General features: G+C 41.9%; 1 protein-coding gene and 1 long non-coding RNA gene across 2 annotated transcripts; one reads left to right on the forward strand and one right to left on the reverse strand.

Annotated features, from left to right (window-relative positions):
• Positions 1 to 726: 726 nt before the first annotated feature.
• Positions 727 to 17651, reverse strand: TLR8 (toll-like receptor 8). Its single transcript, XM_011950868.1, has 2 exons — positions 17564 to 17651; positions 727 to 4840 (listed from the first exon to the last, which is right to left on the reverse strand). The coding sequence occupies exons 1-2, from the start codon at positions 17564 to 17566 to the stop codon at positions 1718 to 1720; spliced, it is 3126 nt and encodes a 1041-aa protein (XP_011806258.1). The 5' UTR covers positions 17567 to 17651; the 3' UTR covers positions 727 to 1717.
• Positions 15916 to 21414, forward strand: LOC105518048. The gene is made up of 3 exons (XR_001002766.1): positions 15916 to 16033; positions 18024 to 18085; positions 20250 to 21414. It is a non-coding gene; the product is annotated as an uncharacterized LOC105518048 (long non-coding RNA).
• Positions 21415 to 23471: the final 2057 nt, after the last annotated feature.

A 23471-nucleotide genomic window follows, 5' to 3' on the forward strand; every position in this document is an offset into this window, starting at 1 on the left:
CTTTCTTTTCTTTTCTTTTCTTTTCTTTTTTTTTTTTTTGAGACGGAGTCTCGCTCTGTCGCCCAGGCTGGAGTGTAGTGGTGCAATCTCGGCTCGCTGCAAGCCCCGCCTGCCGGTTCACCCGATTCTCCTGCCTCAGCCTCCCGAGTAGCTGGGACTACAGGCACCCACCACCATGCCCGGCTAATTTTTTGTATTTTTAGTAGAGATGGGGTTTCACCGTGTTAGCCAGAATTGTCTCGCTCTCCTGACCTCATGATCCACCCACCTCGGCCTCCCAAAGTGCTGGGATTACAGGCGTGAGCCACCACACCCGGCCAAGGGACTTCTTTTTCTTATGCTCGGATAATTTCTAGTTATTCTCGGGTAAATTTCATCAGATATCTCAAGATTCATACTGGATAGAGGATGCTATGAACTGATGCAGAGGAACCAAGGGATCAGTAGAAGCGGAAAGGGTTGCCAAAGTTGTTTCATTTGGGGGAATTGCACAAAGACTACCAACAGCCAGGCATTCTGACTTTATGTCTTCTGAGTAGGGAATCAAGATAGAATTTCTCTATTAATAAGTATCTTAATGTAAAAGCTTCATGAAAACTTCTTCCCCTTTGATTTCTACCAAATAGTTTTTTAAAAAGAGTTCTCAAAAAATTCAGTGTATATGGCAATTTCTTTTAATATTAAAGACCAATTTATCTATCGTATGTTTATTATACACTCCTCTTATAAAATGAAACATTTTTATTCATTCATTTTAAGATTTACAGCAATGGCAATTAACAATATAGACCAAAAGCTTCGAATTTAGCTGCATACTTTTAAAAAATGGTTAAGAAGTAAAAGATGCTTTAAAAGCTATCCATCTCAGTTCTTAAATGGCATCTAAACCTTAGAAGTCAAATGTTATAGCAAATATTTTTAAAAGCAACTGTAAATAAAACCGATGCGACCACAGCATAATATAACGATGTAGCCATAAATATATGGTAAATCTAAACAGCAGCTTAATATTAGGACCATTAGTCACAGTGGCAAAAGTTCTTAGATATTGAAAAGAAGGTGTATTAGGTCAACTGCTAAGATGGTTCACAGTCATCCCTGCCTCCTGATATTCACAATCTATGATCAAGATAGCAGGCCATCCCAGGACAGCAGTCAAGGGAAAATAGTTGATGACCAACTGAGGCAATCAGAGCTCACCATCTTGGTCTTCAGTTGTTTTCCCTGGACTGAGGTGGTCACTCCCATGGAGCTGGCAGGACCTGTGGTTTGCTTCTAACAAGTAGAATATGGCCGAAGTGATGGGATATCGCTTTTTTGATTCAATTACAAGATTGTTACTTCATCTTGCTAGCAACCTCTCTTTTTTGCTAGCTCTGATGAAGCAAGCTGCCTTGTGGGAGAGGTTCACATGGCTCACATGAGTATAGCCTTTGGCCAATAGCCCAGGAGGAATTGAATCCAGAAAACAACCACATGAGTGTGACCCCAAAGATGCCTATGTCTCTGGTGAACACCTACATTGCAGCCTCTGAGACACCCTGAGCAGAGGAGCCAGTTACGCTGTGCCTGGACTCCTGACCCTCAAAAACTGTGGGCTAGCAAATGTGTTGTTTTAAACCACTAAGTTTTGAGGTAATTTGGTACATAGCCATATAGACAGAAATGTCATTCCTTTGCATCTTTATTATAGCGCAAAACCATGACTTAACGTCAGTTAGTATTGCTTAATGGAATCAACATACATATTGTTATACCGTGAATCATTTTCAGTTAAGACCACATTTCTCAGAGTTTGCCAAAACAAGCCTTCTGCCTTCGGATTGTCAGGCCACTGGAGGATGGAGCTCTTACAGATCCGCTGTCGTAGCCTCAAATACTGAGAATGCTGTAACACAGGCTCCAGCAGGATAAATATAATCACATCCATGTTCTCATCCATTAGCCTCTGCAAAGCCAAGTAAAAAGCGGTTTTAAAGTTCCAGCTTTTTGCATATTTTTTGGTTAAAACAAATACTGTTTTCTTGCTTTGGTTGATGCTCTGCATGAGGTTGTCGATGATGGCCAATCCCGGGTCCCAATCCCTCTCCTCTAGACAAAGGAGAACGTTTTTGTCTTGGCTCTCTTCAAGGTGGTAGCGCAGCTCATTTATCACCCAGTCAGTAACAGAGGCATCTTTGGTGTCATAAGAAATGTAAGCATCATAGAAAGTTTGGGATGTGGAAAGAGACCTGTAGCCTTTTACCTTAGCTAAACACACATTATATATAAACCAAACATCCCAGTAAAACAAATGGTGAGTCAGGGCAGTCAACATAACCATGGTGGTGATAAAGAAGGTGAAGAAAAATAATATCACTGCAGTGACATCTGAAACACAAGTTGTTAGCTCCAGACTCACAATACTCTTCCCTCTTTGATCCCCAGGACTGGCACAAATGACATCTACCAGTCTGGGAATTGTGACGTTCAGATGTTCATCCATCCATCTTCGGAAATCTCCAATGTCACAGGTGCATTCGAAGGGGTTTCCGTGTAGTTCCAAAAAACATAAATTGGTGGTGGTCTTAGTTTCAAGTGTGGATTTGTTGATCGTTTTTAGCAGGTTGGAACTTAAATCGAGGTGCTTCAGACTACTGACTTCAGAAAGAAAGCCAGAGGGTAGGTGGGAAATCCTGTTATGACTCAGCAGCAGTGTCTGAAGGGAAGATGTAAAGTCAGATAGGCTATCAGTTAAAAAGAATAGTTTGTTTCCACGTAAGTCAAGCAACTTGAGACGAGGAAACTGCTGGAGTAATGTCCAGTTAAAAAACTTTAACATATTGTCATTTATATGTAGTCTAGTGAGACTCGCTGGCAAATTAAGGAATGCTTCATTTGGGATATGCTTGAGCTTATTAAGGGATAAATCCAGCTGTGTCAGATTCGTGAGACCTTTAAAAATGGAGATATACCTGTTATCATCATCATTCCACAAAATGTCAAGGCGATTGCCACTGAAAACTAATTCTACCAGGGACCTGCTTTCCAAATTATACTTATCTGTTAAAGTATAAATGTTGTTGTGGCTCAAGTTTAGAACTTTTAGATTTGTAAAATTTTGAATAAATTCTAGATGATGTGTTACCCCTGCTATTCTGAAATAGTGTGAATTATAGCTGAGATCTAGAACTTCCAAGTCGGACAATTCAGTAAGAGCACTAGCATTATCGAAATCTAGTCTGTTGTTTGTCAAATCCAAATATTTGACATGAGGAATGGCTGAAAATTCAGTTCCACTTAACACTTGAGCATTGCTATTTGCAGACAGATTTAAACAGGCAATGTCAGGAAGATTTTCAAATTGGTTTGGCCCAATGAAGAAAATATTGTTGAGGCTTAAATCTAAGGCTTTTCCATAAGCAGCACATTGTGGCTTTATTAAAGGACGGGTGTAATGATAAAAGTTCGAATGTGGGTCAAACTCAAAATCTGTTGAGCGTCGTTTCAGGATATGACGTTGAAAAGAGGAACTATTTGCATAACTCTGCCTGGTATCTTTTACCAACGGTGATATTCTGTTTTCTGACAAGTAAATGATTTCCAGGTTGGGGAAATTTTGGAAAAGGTTGAAATCGATTTGCTTAATAAAATTAATACCCAAGTTGATAGTTGATAAGTTTGGAAGCTGCATCAGGGGCTGGAAATCGTCTTTTCTGAGTTCCTGGAACACATAACCTCTTAAATGCAATGCCCTTAGAGACAAAAGTTTAGAGAAGTTTTTGGAAATATTAATATGCTGTGGATAACTCCCCTTTATATAGTTAAAAGACAAGTCAAGTATTTCTAAGCGGGGCAGCATCGTTAAAAATTCCCCAGAGGCGATTTCTCCCACTAAATAGTTGAATTCAAGATCCAGCACCTTCAGATGAGGCATATTTTTAAACCAGGCAGCATTAATCCTCCTGAGGGAAGTGCTAGAGAGGTTTAGGTATTGAAGTTGGGTCAAGTTTTGAAAAGCAAAACGATCTATATTAATTGAAGCACCCCCATCACAAGGCACACATGGAAATGGGGCATTGAAGCACCTCGGACAATTCCCGCTTAAATCTAGTAATGTTAAATTTATCAAACCCTTGAAATCTTCTTTACCAATGTATTTGATCTGGGTGTTGCTCAGAAAAAGTTTGCGTAGGGAACTTGGCAGTTTGGGTGGCACACGTGAAAGAGAATTGAAAGATAGTGATAGCAACTCCAAATTTGTCAGCGTTTCAAATACCCCATCTTCTATGTTAGTTTTCTCACAAACTTTGTTAAAATAGCAGTTCCAGGCCAAATAGAGATATTTCAAGTTTATAAGTCTTGAAATGCCCTCTTTAGTTATGTTGTATATATTGTTTTGAATTAGACTCAGTTCTGTCAAAGACTCTGGCAAACCAGAGGGTATTTGGGGTAACTGGTTGTCTTCAAGCAGTAACTCCCTTAGGTTTTTTAGGTTGAGGAATGCCCCGTCTGTGATATTCAAGCCATTTGATTGTGTGCCAGGATTTCCGTTCTGGCGCTGTACATTGGGGTTGTGGTTTAGATTTATTTTAGTGAGATTTTGCAACCCTTGAAATGATTCATTCGTTATGTGTGTGATGAAATTATCAGACAAGTCTAGTTCTGTCACATATTTGCCCACCGTTTGGGGAACTTCCCGTAGTCGACGATTGCTGCACTGTGCAATAACAGAGTCATTTTGCTTTTTCTCTTCACAAGGATAGCTTCTAGAAAAAATTTCTTCAGCACATAACTCACAGGAACCAGGTATTAGCAGGAAAAGGCAGGTCAACACTGACGACTGAAGGAACATGTTTTCCTAAGGAAAATCAAAAGCAGAAGCACAGTATTAGAGTAGCAGTATTTGCCAGGTGTTTTGTAAATAAATTAGCAGTGCTACACCGTACTTGTATGAGAGTTGATGTGTGCATTCACTTAACAATTAAATAAATTGCATCAGATTAGGTCGAGAATGATTTTACTTTTTTACTATGTTCAGCTTCATGGTGCTAAAAGAAGTTGAAGATGGGCTAGGTGTGGTGGCTCACACCTGTAATCCCAACATTTTGGGAGGCCGAGGTGGAAAGATGATTTGAGCCCCGGAGTTTGAGACCAGACTGGGCAACATAGGGAGACCCTGTCTCTACAAAAAATTAAAAAATTAGCCGGGCATAGTGGTGCATGCCTGTAGTCCCAACTACTCGGGAGGCTGAAGTGGGAGGGTGGCTTGAGCCCCTGAGGTTGAGGCTGCAGTGAGCCGTGATTGTGCCATTGCACTCCATCCTGGATGACAGAGTGAGACCCTGTCTCAAAAACAACAAAAAAAGGAAGTTGAAGATGAAGCTCTCTGAGATTATGATGATGAGAAGACCTGGGAAGCTTCTGCAGAGGCCATTAATCAAGATACTCCACCACCATAATGAGTCTAAGCTGGACCACAGTTATGGTTTATAGTAAGTCTATAGCTTAGCAAGCTATATATTGATAGCATCAACCTACTGACATGACACTTGATGAAACTTTGGCCAGCCCCCATGGAGAGTTCAGATGCACTTCTAATATGGTATCATCCTAGATTTTCAAGGCAGTCATCTTTACCTTATTTATACAACTATATCTCTCTTACTGGTATTTCCCACAATTATTCTATACTTCTGTGGTGACATATATTATGTTTTCTTCTTGCATGACTGGAAAGTGGGCACCTTATGTTGATAATAATAACAAGCAAAATGTCAGGTATCATGCTAAGTGCTTCATAAACATTTCATCACCCACATTAATGCTCACAGGAACACAGTGCAGTAGGTCCTATTATTATTTATATTTTGCAGATGAAAAAACAAACTGAGACTTAAGTACCTTTCTGAAGGATGGTATGTTGTAGCACTGGGACTTGAGCCAATCCGATTCCAAAATCATATTTTTAACAACTAAGCCATCATGCTACACAATCTCCTTTTGAAACCCTTGTGCCTGAACAGTGCCTCAAATGTAAACAGCACTCAAAAAATTGTTTGTGGAAATAACTACTATTCATATGTTCCTTATCACACAAACATTAGCATTAATAGCTATTTGCTTGCTAATTTTGAAACTTCTCTAGGGAAGACACATGGTGCTTTATATTTTTATGCACCCTCAGTAACACAGGAGAGTGCCTCACTTTCTGTTACTGTTTCTTAATAAACAGAGGGCTGAATATGTCACTTTTGGTAACCATACAATGCAATAGACAGATTAATGTGATTGGTTTGATTAAGGGTAGTAATTAAGAGAACTCTCAAAAATCTTATTTTACTGAACACAGAAACCAGCCTAGATTTTTCACTAAAGCCCAACTCATGTCTTTATTATGGGTTAAACCAGATAAGTGCCTTTTTTTTTTTTTTTTTTTTTTTTTTGCGACGGAGTCTCGCTCTGTCACCCAGGCTGGAGTGCAGTGGCGCGATCTCGGCTCACTGCAACCTCCGTCCCTCCAGGTTTAATCAATTCTCTGCCTCAGCCTCCGGAGTAGCTGGAATTACAGGTGCATGCCACTACAGCTGGCTAATTTTTTTTTTTTTTTTTTTTAGTAGAGACGGGGTTTCACCATTTGGCCAGCCTGGTCTTGAACTCCTGACCTCGTGATCCACCCACCTCAGCTTCCCAAAGTGCTGGGATTACAGGCTTGAGCCACCGCACCCAGCCATAAGTGCCTTTTTAAAAATACTCCTAAAATTTAGGGCCGGTGAGCTAACACCTTTATATGTCACACCCTCATTATGTTATAAAAGATTTTTATGTGGACACTGATTATTCTGAGGGTCAATAATTATTTCCCTTTGTAACAGACAAGGAAAAGCCAGCTCCTTTTGAGATGGAAATTAAAGTGGAGCAGAACTCCCAGACATGTTCAGTTGCTACTAGTTATTTTCAAATGCAACCCTATTGTGTTGTTGCTGCTTAATGTTTAACTTGCTCTAAGGCTCTACTATACCTGGTGTGGTAGGCAGAATTTTAAGATGGCCGCCATGAATTTTGTCCTGGGTATTACTGCTGTGATGACATTATATTATATGGCACATGGGAATTTATCTGGATGGGCTTAATCTAATCATACGAGCGTTTGAAGACGGAACGTTTTTTCTGGTTAGCGGCAGAAGGAAAAGTCAGAAGAATTGGATGCAGTATTTCTGGCTTGAGGATGCAGGAGCCCCACAACAAGGAATGCAGGCAGCCTGTGGAAGCTGAGAGTGGCTCTCTGCAGGCAGCTAGCAAGGAAATGAGGTTTTCGGGGTGGTGGTGGGGTGGTGAGTCGAACAACAACTGCAAGGAACTGAAATCACCTGACAATCTGGATGAACCTGGAAACAATCTTTTTTTTTTTTTTTTTGAGCCGGAGTCTCGCTCTGTAGCCCGGGCTGGAGTGCAGTGGCCGGATCTCAGCTCACTGCAAGCTCCGCCTCCCGGGTTCACGCCATTCTCCTGCCTCAGCCTCCGGAGTAGCTGGGACTACAGGCGCCCGCCACCTCGCCCGGCTAGTTTTTTGTATTTTTTAGTAGAGACGGGGTTTCATCGTGTTAGCCAGGATGGTCTTGATCTCCTGACCTCGTGATCCGCCTGCCTCGGCCTCCCAAAGTGCTGGGATTACAGGTTTGAGCCACCGCGCCCGGCGGAAACAATTTTTTTACTCAGAGCCTCCAGATGAGAGCCCAGTTGGCTTTGTGAGGCTTGGAGTGGAGAACTCAGGCAAACCTGCCCAGATTCTAACTCACAGAAATTTAGGCCAATCAATGGGTATTCTTTGAAGCCTCTACATTTGGGAGCGATTTGTTCTGCAATAATAGAAAACGAATATATCTACATGCTATGGATTCTAAGATGATTTATGGCTTGAAAACATGGAGCTCCTGCAGAGGCAGCCATGGGTCTCCAGGCTTCACATCTGTACTGGGAGACACAGGCACAGCAAAGGAAGGGGCAACGGGGCTCAGACATGCGAGGCACTTTGGGGGAGACACCACAGGCAATGCTATATTTGCTCAAGCACCTGAGCAGATCTCAGCCTGTGTGATTTCCAAGTCCCAACATTGCTAGATTTCAAAGTCACTTCCGGACTCATCCCTGCCTTGATTAGCTTGTGGGTGACCTGGGGAGTCTGTTTGATTACACTCACAATATATGAATTGGCTCCTAGTCTCATGGGTACAACAGATATGACTTAAACACATTACAAGGTTTCCACTGTGATAAAAAAGAAGTGCATGACACTGTAAGAGCCTAACAAGAGGGGACTTTGGCCTAGTCATGGCAACTGGGGAAGATTTCCATAAAGAAGTGAAACCTAGGCCGAGGTGGGCCAATCACCTGAGGTTGGGAGTTCGAGACCAGCCTGGCCAACATGGAGAAACACTGTCTCTACTAAAAATACAAAATTAGCTGGGCGTGGTGGCGCATGCCTGTAATCCCAGCTACTCAGGAGGCTGAGGCAGGAGAATCGCTTGAACCCAGGAGGCAGAGGTTGTGGTGAGCCAAGATCGCACCATTGCACTCCAGCCTGGGCAACAAGAGTGAAACTCCATCTCAAAAAAAAAAAGAAAAAAGAAAAAGAAAAAAAGAAAAAAAAGAAGTGAAACCTGAACTGCAATCCTAAGGTTGAGTAGGCATATGTAAGGCACAACAAGATGTCAAAGGAATTTTTCAGGAAAAGGGAGCAGCATGTGCAAAGGCCCTGTGTCTATTCCCGTGAGTTTCCCAGGCTGTACCTCCGGAGAAGCCCTGGGACAGGAATCCAGAGAGATGTGGTGTGGGTCTGAGACAAGGCACATCAGCTTTCATGTTTGCTATGGTACGACTGCTTGCCACAGTAGGGCCCAGAGGACTGGAATGGCGCAGAGGAAGTGGCTAATGGAGATGTCGTTGAGATTCTCAGTATCTCCATGTCACCATGTTCAGTGGACATTTTTCAGTCCTCATCTTACTGAGAACATAAGTTTAAGAGACTGAGAGAAAGCCAGGGACTTGAGTAAAAACCAGAGTGGGCCAGGCACAGTGGCTCACGCCTGTAATCCCAGCGGTTTGGAAAGCTGAGGCGGGTAGATCACTGGAGCTCAGGAGTTGGAGACCAGACTGGGTCATGTGGCAAGATCCCATCTCTACAAAAAATACAAAAACAAATAGTGGGGCATGGTGGTGCATGCTTGTGGTCCCAGCTACTTGGGAGGCTGAGGCTGGAGGATCGCCTGAGCCTGGGAGGTGGAGGCTGCAGTGAGCCATGATCGTGCACTGCACTGTAGCATGGGGGACAGAGACCACCCATCTCCAAAAAAGGAAAAAAAGACCAGAGTGGGTTTTAAAAATATTAAATTGACAACTAAAAAGTGTATGCATTTGTGATGTACAACATGATGTTTTGAAATATGTATACATGTGGAATGGCTCAGTCAAGCTAATTCACATATGCATTACCTCATATACTTATCATTTTTTGGTGGTGAAAACACTTAAAATGGACTCTCTTAGTGATTTTCAAGTGTATAATATGTTGTTATTAACTATAGTCACCATATTGCACAACAGAGCTCTTCAATAAAACTTTTTCCTCCTGCCTAACTGAAATTTTGTGTCCTATGACCAACATCTCTCCAATTCCCCTATCCCCAAGAATGGATTTTGATCTTCATCTGAGAAGTGATGCGAGCCTTTGAAGGTTTTTAAGCAGGATGGCACCATGCTTAGATTGATTCTGCAGTGGTCACTGGCAAGAGGGCACAGAACTTCAGTCATGAGATGATGGGAGTTTGAACTAGGGTAGTGGCAATAGAGATAGAAAAAAATGCATTCAAGAGATATTTAGGAGGTACGTTTGAGAGATATAGCAATGGATGAATTAAGGGAGGTAGAGGTTGTGAGGGAGAGGGATGCAATCAGAGTGACTTCTAGGTTCCTGGTCTGTGCACCTGGATGGATGAGTGTCATTCACTGAGAAGGAAGATTGTTTGGGGCAGGGCTACTATTAATTAAGTTTAACAGGTTGCTTTTGAGTTGAGTTTGTAATATTCAAGTAGAGATGTCCAGTAGGCAGCTGAGCATGTGGGTCTGAAGCTCAGAGGAGAGTTCTGACAGAGGAATGAATTTGGAAGTCATGACAATTGAAGCCATGGGTATGAATGAGTTCACTCAGGGCAGTGTAAGGCATAAAGGATCTTCCACACTTCAGTTTTAGAAACAATTTTCTCATCTTTTTCCTAGTAATTTTTTATGATTTCATTTTCTTATCCCACTGGAATTGTTTAGGTATAAAATGTGAGGTGTAGACCCACATTATTTTTTTCTAAATGGAGACCCATTTACCCTAACGTTATTAATTGGATGACCTTTTGCTCACTGATTTGATAAGCTTCCTGTATCACATACTAACTCTTCTGCTATTTGGATCTATTTCTAGGCTTTCTGCTCTGTTTCAACAATGTGTTAGTATTTAATACAAACTTGGTATAAATATGTAATAGGTATATGCATTAATGAAAAGACAAATAACCCAATAGAAAAATTGAAAAAATATATTAACAGACAGTTCACATAAAAGGGAAACATAAATTGCTCTTAAAGCATAGGAAAAGATACTCAACCTCCCTCAAAAATTACACCGTCATACCATTTTTCACTTATTCTATTATGCAGTTGAGGATGTGGGGAAACAAATACTCTTAAATTTCGCTGGTAGGAGTCTAAATTAACACCACCTCTAAGATGTAGGGTAATGTGTAATATCTATCACAATTGGAAACATATACTTGGAGTCAGCAATTTCAATTCTAAAAGTAGATCCTAAAGACACACCCTCATATATGCAAATGTTTATATACAAGGATGTTCACTGCAAGGGCTGTTAGCAATAGCAAAAGACTGGAAATAATCTAAATGCCTATGAGTAGTAGTCTGGGTAAATAAATGATGTTATGTTCACACAATGAAATACCACGTGGCAATTAAATGGATAAGGCAGTTCTATATTCATTCATTCATTAAATATTTATTAGGCAGGTATTCTATTTCAAGAACTGTATTTGAGTTGCAGATAAAACAATGAACAAACCAGATTAAAATACTTGCCCATTTTGAAAGATAGAATGTTAGACGGTGGAAAGTACTGTGGAGAAAAATATAACTGGGAAGGGAAATGGTTATGTAGAATGTCCCTCAACGGGGACTTGTCTGATGCTTTTGTCATGATTAGACCGAGCCGATGGGTCTAGGGGAGGAAGATCACAGAAGTGCAGGGCCATTCTAGCCATATCATATGAAGGATGCATGCTATCAACATGACTTTCACTGTTTATGTGTACCTTGATCATCTGACTGAGGTAGTGTTTGTCAGGTCCTTGTTACAATTTTTAACTACAGATTAACACAAATTATTTTTTTAAAAAGGTCCAAGGAGAATACGCCAGGGCAAGACCAGATTCCGGACCCTTCCCTTTACGTGCTAAACAAAACATTGTTGTTAGGTAACTCATGTTTAGGTGGACACTTGGGCGGGTCCAGAGGGCAGGATCCATCTTGTATGGCCTCACTAGCCTGGAGGTAAGGCCTCAACATCCTGTTTCAAATCCAACTCTATTTCTTACAAGGCAGAGAGCAATTGAGGGGAGAATCCTCTAGAGGCTGCTAGAGACCAAAAACTGGAGCCTTTTGAGCTCTGCTCTGTTCTTTCTGGATGAAAATAGCCTCTGGGAGAGTCTAAAGCAGCTTAAAAGCACATTATGGGCCATGGAAATGGCCAGAACATTCCAAAAGACATTTTTTAGTTAAGAGCTTGAAGTTTCTAATGCTGCCCTCCCAAAAAAGTACTAAAGTAAGAAACATGAGTTGACAAATTCCAAATAATCTGATTTTGAAAAGTACATAAATGGGAAGGGCAAGAAATGGTAAACAGGTTGCTTGCAGAGAAGTTGGGGAGATTCTCATTGCTCCACCTTCTATATTCCGTGCGGGACTGCACAGAGTTTGAATGGAATACTAATGCTCACCTTACAGGGTGCTCTGCTCAAGTCCATAGGAGTGCTGTGTAACCATACCTGGCATGGGGGAACACCAGGTCCCAGCAGCCACCAATCTCAGAAGACAGAGCAGAGACCAAAGGCCCAGCAAGAGCTGCACCTTCTGAGCCAAATTCTTCCTTTCAGCCACACCCATGCCTGTGACTACCAAAAGTTGTGGCTCCAAAAGGATATCAAAGGGCATCTGGTCCCAGATGAAGTGAGAAAGGTACTAAGGAGAAGTCACCCTCATTACAGCAGAACCAATCAATAGAAACAATCCAGCTTGGTAGAAGAGAAATATGCAAATAAAATAGAGAAACAGCAATTCTACAATAACTTAGAGAAATGGCAACTCTGCAAATAAAATAGAGGAAAAAAAAATACCACTATGCAAATAGAGAGAAAGAGAGATAGAGAAAGAAAGAGAGAGCGAGAGAGCACAACCAACTTCTGTTGGTTGAACCTAACAGTTGGGTGCTCCCATTAAAGCAATAGTAAAAGAATAGAATGCTATAAGATCAAAGAAAGTGTAGGAGGGGACAGCAGTTGACAAGAATTGTCTACAAAGTTTAGGAAAATGGAAAGCAGGTGGATGAACAGTAGATGGGGCAGAGAAAAGCAGAGAAGGCTGAAGCCTACAGCCCTGCGCCTTCTGTGCTGAAAGAGAAGTCCACCCTTCATGTCAACAGCTGATGGTATAATGGGGCTCAGGCCAGGCCCCAGGGACCAGTTAATATAAGGAAGAGGTGCTTACTAGAAATAAAATAAGCGTTAGATTGGGAGCTGATAAAGTGAAGAACCTGGATTGAGCAGAAGTGGCAGAATAGAGACTCAAAAAAGGGGAGTGTTTAGGTTGAATTGTGCCCCTAATAGATAATTTGAAGTTCTAACCCCTGGTACCTGTGAATACAACCTTATTTGAACTTTGCCGATGTCATCAAGTTAAAATGGAATCCTACTGAATTAAGGTGGGCCCTGATCCAGTAACTGGTCTCTTTATAAGAAAAGGGGAATTTGGAAATAGACACACGGGAAAGAAGGCCACCCACATGAGGAGAGAGGTGAAGGCTAGAGAGATGCAGCAGCAAGCCAGAGAACATCAAGAGTTGCTGGCTACCACCAGAAGTTGGGAGAGGGGCATGAAACAGATTTTCCCTCTAACCCCTTAAGAAGGAACCAACTCTGCCAACAACACATTGGTTTCTGACTTGTGGTTTCCAGAACTGTGAGAGAATATATTTCTGCTGTTTTGATCCACCAAGTTTGTGGTACTTTGTTTCAGCAGTCCTGGGAAACGAATCAAGTAAGAGCAGAGAACAGGTAAATGACAGTTGTTCTGTGAAAGCCTCTGCTGAGACAAGTTCATGCTGCCAGAAAAAAGCCCTTTGCCTGACATGCCCTTGAGCTTGCTGCAGTGAACACCCTGATGATGAGGATGACTGGGTCTTTGTGGTCCAGATCTTTCACTGGGGTTGTCTTGGAGCACCCAGAGAAAAGCAAAACCCACTTCTTTAAAGAAAACATATGAATCATGAAAAAGAAAAAAAGAAAAAAAAGTCTGCCCAACTTCTCCTCTCCCTGCCAAATACAGCTATTGCTACTGAGGAAGCAATTTCACAACAGTTTTTCTGTTTTCCATACATCATCTATTCTTTGGTTAGGTCCACAGTACATGACCTGCCAATTTTCTTCTGCAGATTCTGAAGGAAACAGCGCAACAACAACTCTCTCGGTCTTCACCCAAATCTTTCTTCTGAAATTGGATGCTGATGGCCACCAAACACGTTTTCCCTTTCAAAGGCTTCCTTCAAGGTCTCCTGGGATGGGTCCTGCTGATGTTCCCTAACACTGAAGTGTCAAGAGAACCTATTGATTATAACATGTAATTAATCTCCTCAACTGAATTACTAAGCTGCTTCAGCACAATGTTTGGATTCAACCAGAGTTGAATTTTTGCCAGATTGGAAATAGTTCTAATTTTTAATGGATTCTGATTCATTTGCAGTTAACAATGTTGACCACTGATACATGATGAAAGGAAATTAAGAAATGGTTATGCAGGTAGGATTTGTCACTTTAGATGAAATTTACAATTAATAATAGATACTTTATTTTACCCATGCCAAATTCAATGGATTCACTAACAGCTTTGGAAGACAAAAGAAAACATGACCACATTAAGTACACTTATCAGTAAAGAGATGGGTCCTGACTTAACATACACAAAAATATGAAAAATCGTGTTATTGGATGCTGGGAAATAGCATAGGGAACATTTGTTTAATCCTCAAAAAAAAAAAAAAAAATGAAGTCCATGAGGCCCCTGCTTTACAGACATGGGACCTGAGGCTCAGAGAGATGAATGTCTTCAAGGTCACTCAGGTGGTAGGTGGTAGAGTTGAAAGTGACCCTAGATTTACCTGAGTAGTTAATGAATTAGGAGGGCTGAAGCCAAGGGGCTAGTTGGCCATGATCTGGTTTCAATGATCAGCAGAGACCTGACAGCCCTATGTGGAACCTCCAAGACTCAAATGCTAGTGGCCGATTTTCCACGTTCCCTTTCTGCACTGAGCAGGCTACCACAGAGAACTTCCAGATTCTCTGTCATCCCTTAGAACCACAGGAAATCTACTGATTTTAGACATACACGCCAACTAGCAGCTCTTTGTAACTGTCTGCAAAATCAACACAGCCTGTATCTGCTAATGCCAATCCAGAACCACAGGTTATGCATTTAAATTACTGTGTCTTGTAGCAGGGGTGTCCAATCTTTCGGTTTCTCTGGGCCACACTGGAAGGAGAAGAATTGTCTCGGGCCACACATCAAACACACTAACACTAACAATAGCTGATGGGCTAAAAAACAATCGCATAATATTTTAAGAAAGTTTATGAATTTGTCTTGGGCTGCATTCAAAGCTGTCCTCGGCCATATGCAGCCTGTGGGCCGAGGGTTGGGCAGGCTTGTCCTATGGTCTTGAATAGTCATAAATTGGGGCTACTAATTTAAAAATAACAAATCCCTCAACTCCATTTAATAACCCAGTTGAACTCAGAGATGTTCCATTGGAATGATGTTCCCCTCAATGGATCCTGGAGGTGACGCTAAGATGCACTTACAAATGATGTCCAACATTAATGTTCAACAATGTCCACGGTTAGTTTCAAAGACTAACCTTGGGAAATGACATCCTTCCCTGTGAAACACACCCTAATATTCTGTAAGTCTGGGGTCTTCCATAAGACTGCTCTCTCTTTCATAAACTCTGAGGTTCTTAGGTTATTATAATGAAAAGATGAGAAGCAGTGACTGAAAGAGGAGAATGAACTCCATCAACTGCCTTCACCCTTATCTAAAGTCTCAGCTTCTCAGAGAAAGCCTACTTAGAACTTCTATTTTGCTTTCTAAAATCAAACCAAGGTGACTAGTAAATACATTTCAGCTCTTCCTGGAGCATTTCTAGCCACCTAAAAAAAGGGACTGTGTTTTTAACAAAAAGACCAAACAACTGTTGATGCTCTAAGGCACTGATTCTTAACTTTGGCTGCACAGTAGAGATACTTAGGAATTCTAAAAGCTACAAATGCCAAGCCCCATATCCAGAGATTTTGGTTTCATTGATCTGGGGTTCAGTCTGGGCAGCAGGAGTTTTGAAAGCTCCCCCTCTGATTTGAGTCCATTGCCAAGGCTAACAACCTCTGCCTTTAGGCAGGAGGTCAGCCAGGTCCTTGAGCTCCATTGGCCACCAGTGGGAGCAAAGCGGCCATTTTTGCAAGTTTAATTTGATTTTATTATTACTCTATTTACCAGGTTTGTGTTTTTGTTTTTTTTTTTTTGTTTTTTTTTTGTTTGTTTGTTTTGAAACAGAGTCTCACTCTGTTGCCCAGGCTGGAGTGCAGTGGCACAATCTTTGTTCACTGCAACCTCCACCTCCTGGGTTCAAGCGATTCTTCTGCCTCAGCCTCCTGAGTCCCTGAGACTACAGGTGCGCACCACCACACTTGGCTAATTTTTGTATTTTTAGTAGAGACAAGGTTTTGCCATGTTGACCGGGCTGGTCTCTACCTACTGACCTCAAGTGATCCGCCCACCTTGGCCTCCCAAAGTGCTGGGATTATAGGCGTGAGCCACCGGGCCCTGACTATTTACCACTTTCTTATAATACAATTATACTGGCTATCACAGTAGCTTACAAATATCAAGTAGAAATTGGATAATTTCAACTGCAGTCCCATATGTGTCATTGGCCCAGTTGACCCAATTGCATATGGGCCACCTACAGTCATTTTGTAAAGCATCATAAAATTTTAGTGCAGAATTAATTTACCTTCAAGATCCATAATGAACATTAGGTGGGTATAAAAATTAACTTCAGGCTGGGCGCGGTGGCTCATGTCTGTAATCCCAGCACTTTGGGAGGCTGAGGCAGGTGGATCACCTGAGGTCAGGAGTTCGAGACCATCCTGGCCAACATGGCGAAACCCGGTCTCTACTAAAAATACAAAAATTAGCCGGACTTGGTGACACGCACCTGTAATCCCAGCTACTTGGGAGACTGAGGCATGAGAATCACCTGAACCTGGGAGACGGAGGTTGCAGTGAGCCGAGATCGTGCCACTGCACTGCAGTCTGGGTGACAGAGCGAGACTCCATCTCAAAACAAAACAAAACATTAACATCAAAAGACTTAAGTGTACATTAAATTGTCAAAATTAACTCCAAGGACTTTGGGGGAAAATATATGGTAACTTTGGATGAGACTCTCTCGAAATCAGACTTTTCAATTGCTCTTAAACCTCATTGAATTTTCTAGAAAACATATCATTTAAAAACAAGTGTAAAATTTGTTTTTAGTCTGACAGTTCTTGACAATAACAAAAACGGACCACCTGCTATGTCTAGACAGTGTAAAATAATAACTACAGAAATTTTAGCCTGTTATTAAGTTGGTGCAAAAGTAATCATGGTTTTTTGCACCAACCTAATTCTTTAAAACTCTGACCAAGAAAAGTAGCAATTACTGTTAAATTGTAAGCCTTCAACAGTAGGTTAAGCTCAGGCTTCACTAGGCTTTAACGATTGACCTATGTATGTGAAGGAAAAGAGTTTGTCCTTTTCTACAGAAATAGCAAAGGAAAAATATTTCCCTCACCTTCTCCTCCAACCTGTTGTTCTGGAAGAGGATATTGTCTCTGGTAGGGCCAGTAAGTAATATTTCCAGTTCAATTTCTAACTTGGAATTTTCTTATTTTCCTGTTCAAATTAATAAGATCATCACTGCATTTGATTTTCAAAATTTACTCTGTAATTCCTTTATACTAACGTATGCACAAATTAAAGATCACAGCAAAAGCCGCTTTACCTGCATTTACAGTTGTTTTGATCTTTAATTTTTATCCTTATTTGCCCATTTATTACTTTCTTGGCTCACACTATTTGCCGCCAACCCAGATTTCTGGGTCAGAAATCCCATGTTCTGTTGGAAGGCTTTGCTAAAGAAATAGAAGTGGCTTACCATGTTTCTGTTGTTCTAATTTTTCATTCCGTAACTTGCAGCAGTGCAGGATGGTACCCTCTATGCAGGAGGTGGCCGAGAAGAGAAAATGGCTAACTTCCTGATATGGGTCTATTTACCATCAGCAGAACCTAGCGCATGTGTTTTACAGAAGTTTACATGAAAAGAAGGGAACTTGTGATTGCTTAGCTGTTGCCAAATCATTAATTGACTGTGCTTTAAAACTTTGAAACTGAAGTTGCAGGAAAAAGTCGTTTATAAAATGATGTAAATACAACCCAAATCAGACACATACGGTGTATTTTTTTAGTTTTTGTGTATTTGTGTGTACAGGGGAGAAAAAGGGAACATTATTCCATTCACTAAGAAAACTTCAGTGTATTCTTTTTTTAAAAAAGTTACCATAAATTTGTACTGAACTTAGGATTTCTCAAGCTCATCTTCCTTGTATAATTCACAGATGTAGGTGAATAACGTGAACATTGCTTCATCTTTGTTCCACATGTTTCTGAGATAGCACCAGTAGGTGTGGGTCTCCCTCCCACCAGGCTGTGGCCGCAAAGCGAGCATTTTCTCCTGGGTGCCCTGTGCCTCCCCCAGCACCTGGCGTATAGTATAAGCTCAGTGAGTGTTCATTGTATGAACGAGTGAGTCAATGGCTGAGCATTCATGAGGCTGGAAAATTTAATCTTCCCGATTTAGTCTGATAAATGGATTCAATTTTATGCTTGCAGAACAAGGGCCTCAAAAGGTTTAACCTAGAGCAGAGGTCAGCAAACTGCAGCCTTTGAACCAAATCCGGCCCAGAAGTGAAAATATTTTTAGATGAACATTGGCAATGGATTTGATGATGAAGAACACTAACTTTAAATTCCAACTAAGCAGAATGTTATCACCTCCAAAAATGATTCCATTCTTCTCGTTATTAAACCTATGCTACAGAAAAACTGCCTTCGATTATTATTATTACATTTTGAGTTTCATCAATTAAATAATTGTGGAAATTTTTATTTTACTCTGTAAGTACCTACATAATATTCCAAATTTGCTTCTTGGCCTGTAAAGCCTAAGATATTTGTGATATGGCCCTTTACTGAAAAAGTTTGCTGACCCCTGGCCACAAGAATAAAGTTTAGAATGGGATGTGATACGTTTCATCTTGCCTTACACCCCAGGAGTGGGAGAACACCAAATTGGCAGCAGAGTGGGCAGAGATGACATCCATATATAAATGGACTGTGGAACACCTTGTTATGAAGGAAGGCCTGTCAGCAGTCAAAGAATGGCTTGGGTGGGTGGGTATGCCTAGATGGACCTCTAAAGATCACACCCTAAGGGAATTCAAGACCTGGTGCACGGTTTGAGAAGTGATTCCTATGACATCCGAGTGTGCAGCCTGGGCCTTCATGGGCAAACCAAAAACGTTTGTGATTGTGAAGCCAAAGACCTCGGCTGGCCGCATCCCAGTCTTTTGGTTTCCCTCCAAACATTTGCTCGGAAAGAAAGTAAAGAAAGTAAGAAAGAATGGACCGAGTGCAGTGGCTCACGCCTGTAATTCCAGCACTTTGTAGAGGCCGAGGCAGGAGGATGACTTGTGCTCAGGGGTTTGAGACCAACCTGGGCAACATGGCAAAACCTTGTCTCTAAAAAAATACAAAAATTAGCCAAGCATGGTGGTGTGCACCTGTAGTCCCAGTTACTCAGGTGGCTGAGGTGGGAGGATCACCTGAGCCCGGGAGGCAGAGATTGCAGTGAGCTGTGATAGTGCCACTGCACTCTAGCCTGGGTGACAGAATGAGACTTTGTCTCAAAAAAAAAAAAAAAAAAAAAATAAAAAATGACTTCCAGTGGTTGACTGAGCAAGGATCCTTGGAACTGGAGAGTTTGTCAGCTTTCTAGAAAAGGGAGACTCGCATACCCTGGCTTCTAGGCCACCAAGTGTCAGCCAATTGTAGACCAGTCAATTGACCTTATAAAGCATGCGTATATTTATATATGTATGTGTGTATATATGTATACAATGTATATATGACATATTTTTTATGTACATATGCATGTTTATATGTATATATACACACATACAGTCTAGTATCTATGTCAAGCAAACTCATAAAAATGAGTAACTTACTTATACCAAATAAGCCTTCAGTTTTCTCCACACAACCAGTACCTTAAAAGATGAAAATAAAAATGGAATTGACACCAGGGGAGGAAGGTTACTGAGAAGCAGAAGTTCCATCTGCTTGTAAAGTAGCCAGATGATTGGCTTCTGCCCAAGCCTAGAAACTGGTCCTTGGTGGCCAGGTCTGCTCTCCCCACCTTACACTGTGAGGCTCAAAGCTCCTGGGCATCTCCTAGACCAATCTTTCCTTGCTCTTCCCCTTGCCATCCATGCTGACACAGATCTTGATTCCAAAATGGAGAAGACCTGTCATGAACCGCTTCTGCCAGGCAAGCCTGTCAGACAACGTGCACTTCCCAGACACACAAATCACCAGCAGACAAGCCTCTCTGAGCCTTAGTTTTCTCGTCTGTCAAATTGGGATAAGAATACTAGTATCTTTTTCAGATGCTGGCTTTGAGGATTAAACTGCTCATATTGTGGAACTCTTAGAAAAGTAGCTGGCACAAAGTGAGTGTTCAACTAGTAGAGCTAGAATTATTATTACTACCTTTGTTGTTACAGACTTCACACATTCCTGGACTGTTGGCAACAGCAGGCCTGAAGAACCACTCTTGGGGCCTTCCCCAGCCCTAGACACAGCCCTTTCCTCTCAAGTCAGTGATGACCAGACAATTCATAAGGCGGCAAATGGCTTTCCCACACTGGGGCCGCTTCGAAGTACCACATACGGAAATAACGTGCAACCCTGGAAAAAGCTCAAGGTCTGGGAAAACACCAAGTGCCTGGAATCAGTTGTTTGTTGTGAAATCGATGCTAAATATATGAAAAGCTAAAGTGAAAGGACTTATGTGGAAGAAACTTTTAAGTCAACGATTTGGATGAAGAAATGCACAAGAGGCTTCCTTTACACAAATCTCATGTGATCCTGGTTTTAAATGGGGGTGCAGAGCTCCTGAGAGGACAGCTACTGTGCGTCCGCGTTTGGGAGCCACACTGTGGCTTCCCTTGGCCCCTTTAAGCGGCTGCCATTCCCTGGCCAGGGAAGACACAGGCGAGATAAGCCACAGGTGCTTCCTGAAACTGTCTGCTCCTGCCTCCACTTGACCTTAGCTTTGCAAATCCTGAGTGCTTTGTGGGCACCTCTGGGATGCAACCTGGTGTCACGCCCACTTTGCAAGGTCCTGCTGGCAGATATGGGCTGCTTGTCTTCTTTGTCCCCAGGTCCCCATGTGCCTCCTGATGGTGTATGGCCCGGATGGGATGGAGTCCTCTGCACCAGCACTTACTTAAGGCTCTACCCACCCACCACTCCCATTCTCTCTGCTTGTTACTATAATCCCCATTTTCAGAGGAGGAAACAGGCTCATAAAGGCTCAGTCATTTACCCAAATTCAGCAGCAAAGCTTGGATCTGAACCGAAAGCTCTGCCGTACTTGCCACTTCCTCTGCTGGATGACATTTTGGTGGCTCCGTGTTACATTGCCCACCAGGCTGTACACCTTTTGAGCCCAAGGGCTGTTCTATCCATCCAGCCTGGTCTCATACACAGATGTTGGTGAAAATGGATGGGGATGGATGGATGGATGGATGTTGGGAAAATTAAAGGGAAACACAGAGGACGATATGGATAGAATTAAGGGAAGTTCCTTTTGTATATACATTTTTTCTGATTATAATGTTATTACATGGTCCTAAACATCCAAATAAAGGAACGTAGAACACATCAGATGAACGCTCTCCAAATTCCACTCCTCAGAGTTAACCATTATTAATGGTTTGGTATATGTTCTTCAAAATTTGTCCTACGTATATACTGACATATAATGGCATACAGAATTCTTTTTGAAAACTTAGTTCACACGATACGTGTTATTCTGCATCTTTTTTTTCCAGCTAGCATTCTGGTTTGGATATGCAGATCTGTCTTGTTCTTTTTTTTTAAATGGCTATGCTCCATAGATGGTTATGCATGTAGCATTTTACTTAACGAATCCCCTATTGATCGGCATTTGTGCTTGTCGTAATGTTTTGAAATAACAAACAATGCTGCAACAAACATCTTTGGAGGGAAGATAATTTTAAAAGGAGTGTGTTCAGGTGAGGAGGAAAAGCCAGCAGGATGGAGAAGAGTGGTCACGTGTGCAACGGACAGAGTCAACCTCATGGAGCTACTTTCCCAAGTAGGGAAAGTGAATGAACCAGGGACAGTAGGCTTGCAATTTAGGAAGGGAAGGGTCACCTTTCCTTGGAATGAGAACGAAAGCAGATAGGCTCTGTGAGGAAAGAATCTGGGTTTTGTGAGATGATGAGGTCGGTGACATAAAACATGTTTGATGTAGAGAGGACAGAATTTGAGGACGCATCCATTGGTGGACAGATATAGGAGACAAGGCTGTCTGCTGGGGACAGGGCATCTGCTAGAGGGATCAGTACCAAATGCTGAAAATATGTGGGAAGGTTTTGGGGACACTTGATTTAAATATATGAGGGCTGTTTGAAAAGCACAAGAACAACCTGCTAGATTTGAGGCCCAAGGCTTGGCATGGAGAAGATTTGAGAAGGGTCATTCCTGTTACATAGGCTACTTCTCCACGGGATCGTCATTTGATTCCTCACAGTCTCAGGACCCCTCTGCCCTTCCCCCCAATATGTTTTATTTCCTCTTTTTTTCTAGTTGTCTTTTGCAAGTCTTCCTATCTCCAGAATCAGTGCTTTTAGCATTCGAGAAAGGCATTTTCGTTTCTTCCTTTCTGCACCTGCACCTTTTTTTCAGGGACTTCAGAAACGCCTTCACGAGTCAGCAATGACTTGACGATCCAGCCAATGACCAAGATGTTAATAACCATGCTGCCACCAGATGGCGCCCACCACCCAATATCTCGGACTTCCTGATCAGACAGGTAGGTAATAATTTTTGTGTGGCAACGTACAGTATAAAATTTTATTATTTTATTTTATTTTGTCATTTTATTTTATATTTTAAACAGGGTGTCGCTCTTTCACCTGGGCTGGAGTGCAGTGGTGCCATCACGGCTCACTACAGCCTCAAACTTCTCAGTTCAAGTGACCTTCCTGCCTCAGCTTCCCAAATAGCTGAGACTACTGGCACACACCACCATGTCCAGCTAAGTTTTTATTTTTTGTAGAGACGGGGTCTTGCTATGTTGCCCAGGCTGATCTCAAACTCCTGGGCTCAAGCGATTCTCCTGCCTCAGCCTCCCAAAGTGCTGGGATTAAGTCTATGAAATGTGCACATGTCTAAAAGGTTTGCTTCAGGTTTTTTTTTTTTGTTGTTGTTGTTTGTTTGTTTTTGAGACAGAGTGTGCAGTGGCGCAATCTGGGCTCACCGCAAGCTCCGCCTCCCGGGTTTAGGCCATTCTCCTGCCCCAGCCTCCCGAGTAGCTGGGACTACAGGCGCCTGCCACCGTGGCCGGCTAATTTTCTTTTTTTTTTTTTTTTGTATTTTTAGTAGAGACGGGTTTCACGGTGCTCTGGATCTCCTGACCTCGTGATCCGCCCGCCTTGGCCCCCCAAAGTGCTGGGATTACAGGCGTGTGCCACGGCGCCCGGCAGGCTTTTGAGCATCTTCAGTTAAGGAAATCCAAGTTTCTAAATAAAAACAACTTTGATGCATAGTTTGCCCTATAGGCACCAAAGTGCTTAATATGTAAGAAAAGGAAACACCATGAAACGATCTTTTGCTCGTCCCATTTTGGAACAGACAGAGGATTTTAACTATGTTCTATGCTAGGGAGGGATCAATTTTATAATTGATGAATCATA

Source organism: Colobus angolensis, unplaced genomic scaffold, assembly GCF_000951035.1.
Source record: "Colobus angolensis palliatus isolate OR3802 unplaced genomic scaffold, Cang.pa_1.0 Scaffold310, whole genome shotgun sequence".
In the NCBI taxonomy this organism is placed as follows: domain Eukaryota; kingdom Metazoa; phylum Chordata; class Mammalia; order Primates; family Cercopithecidae; genus Colobus; species Colobus angolensis.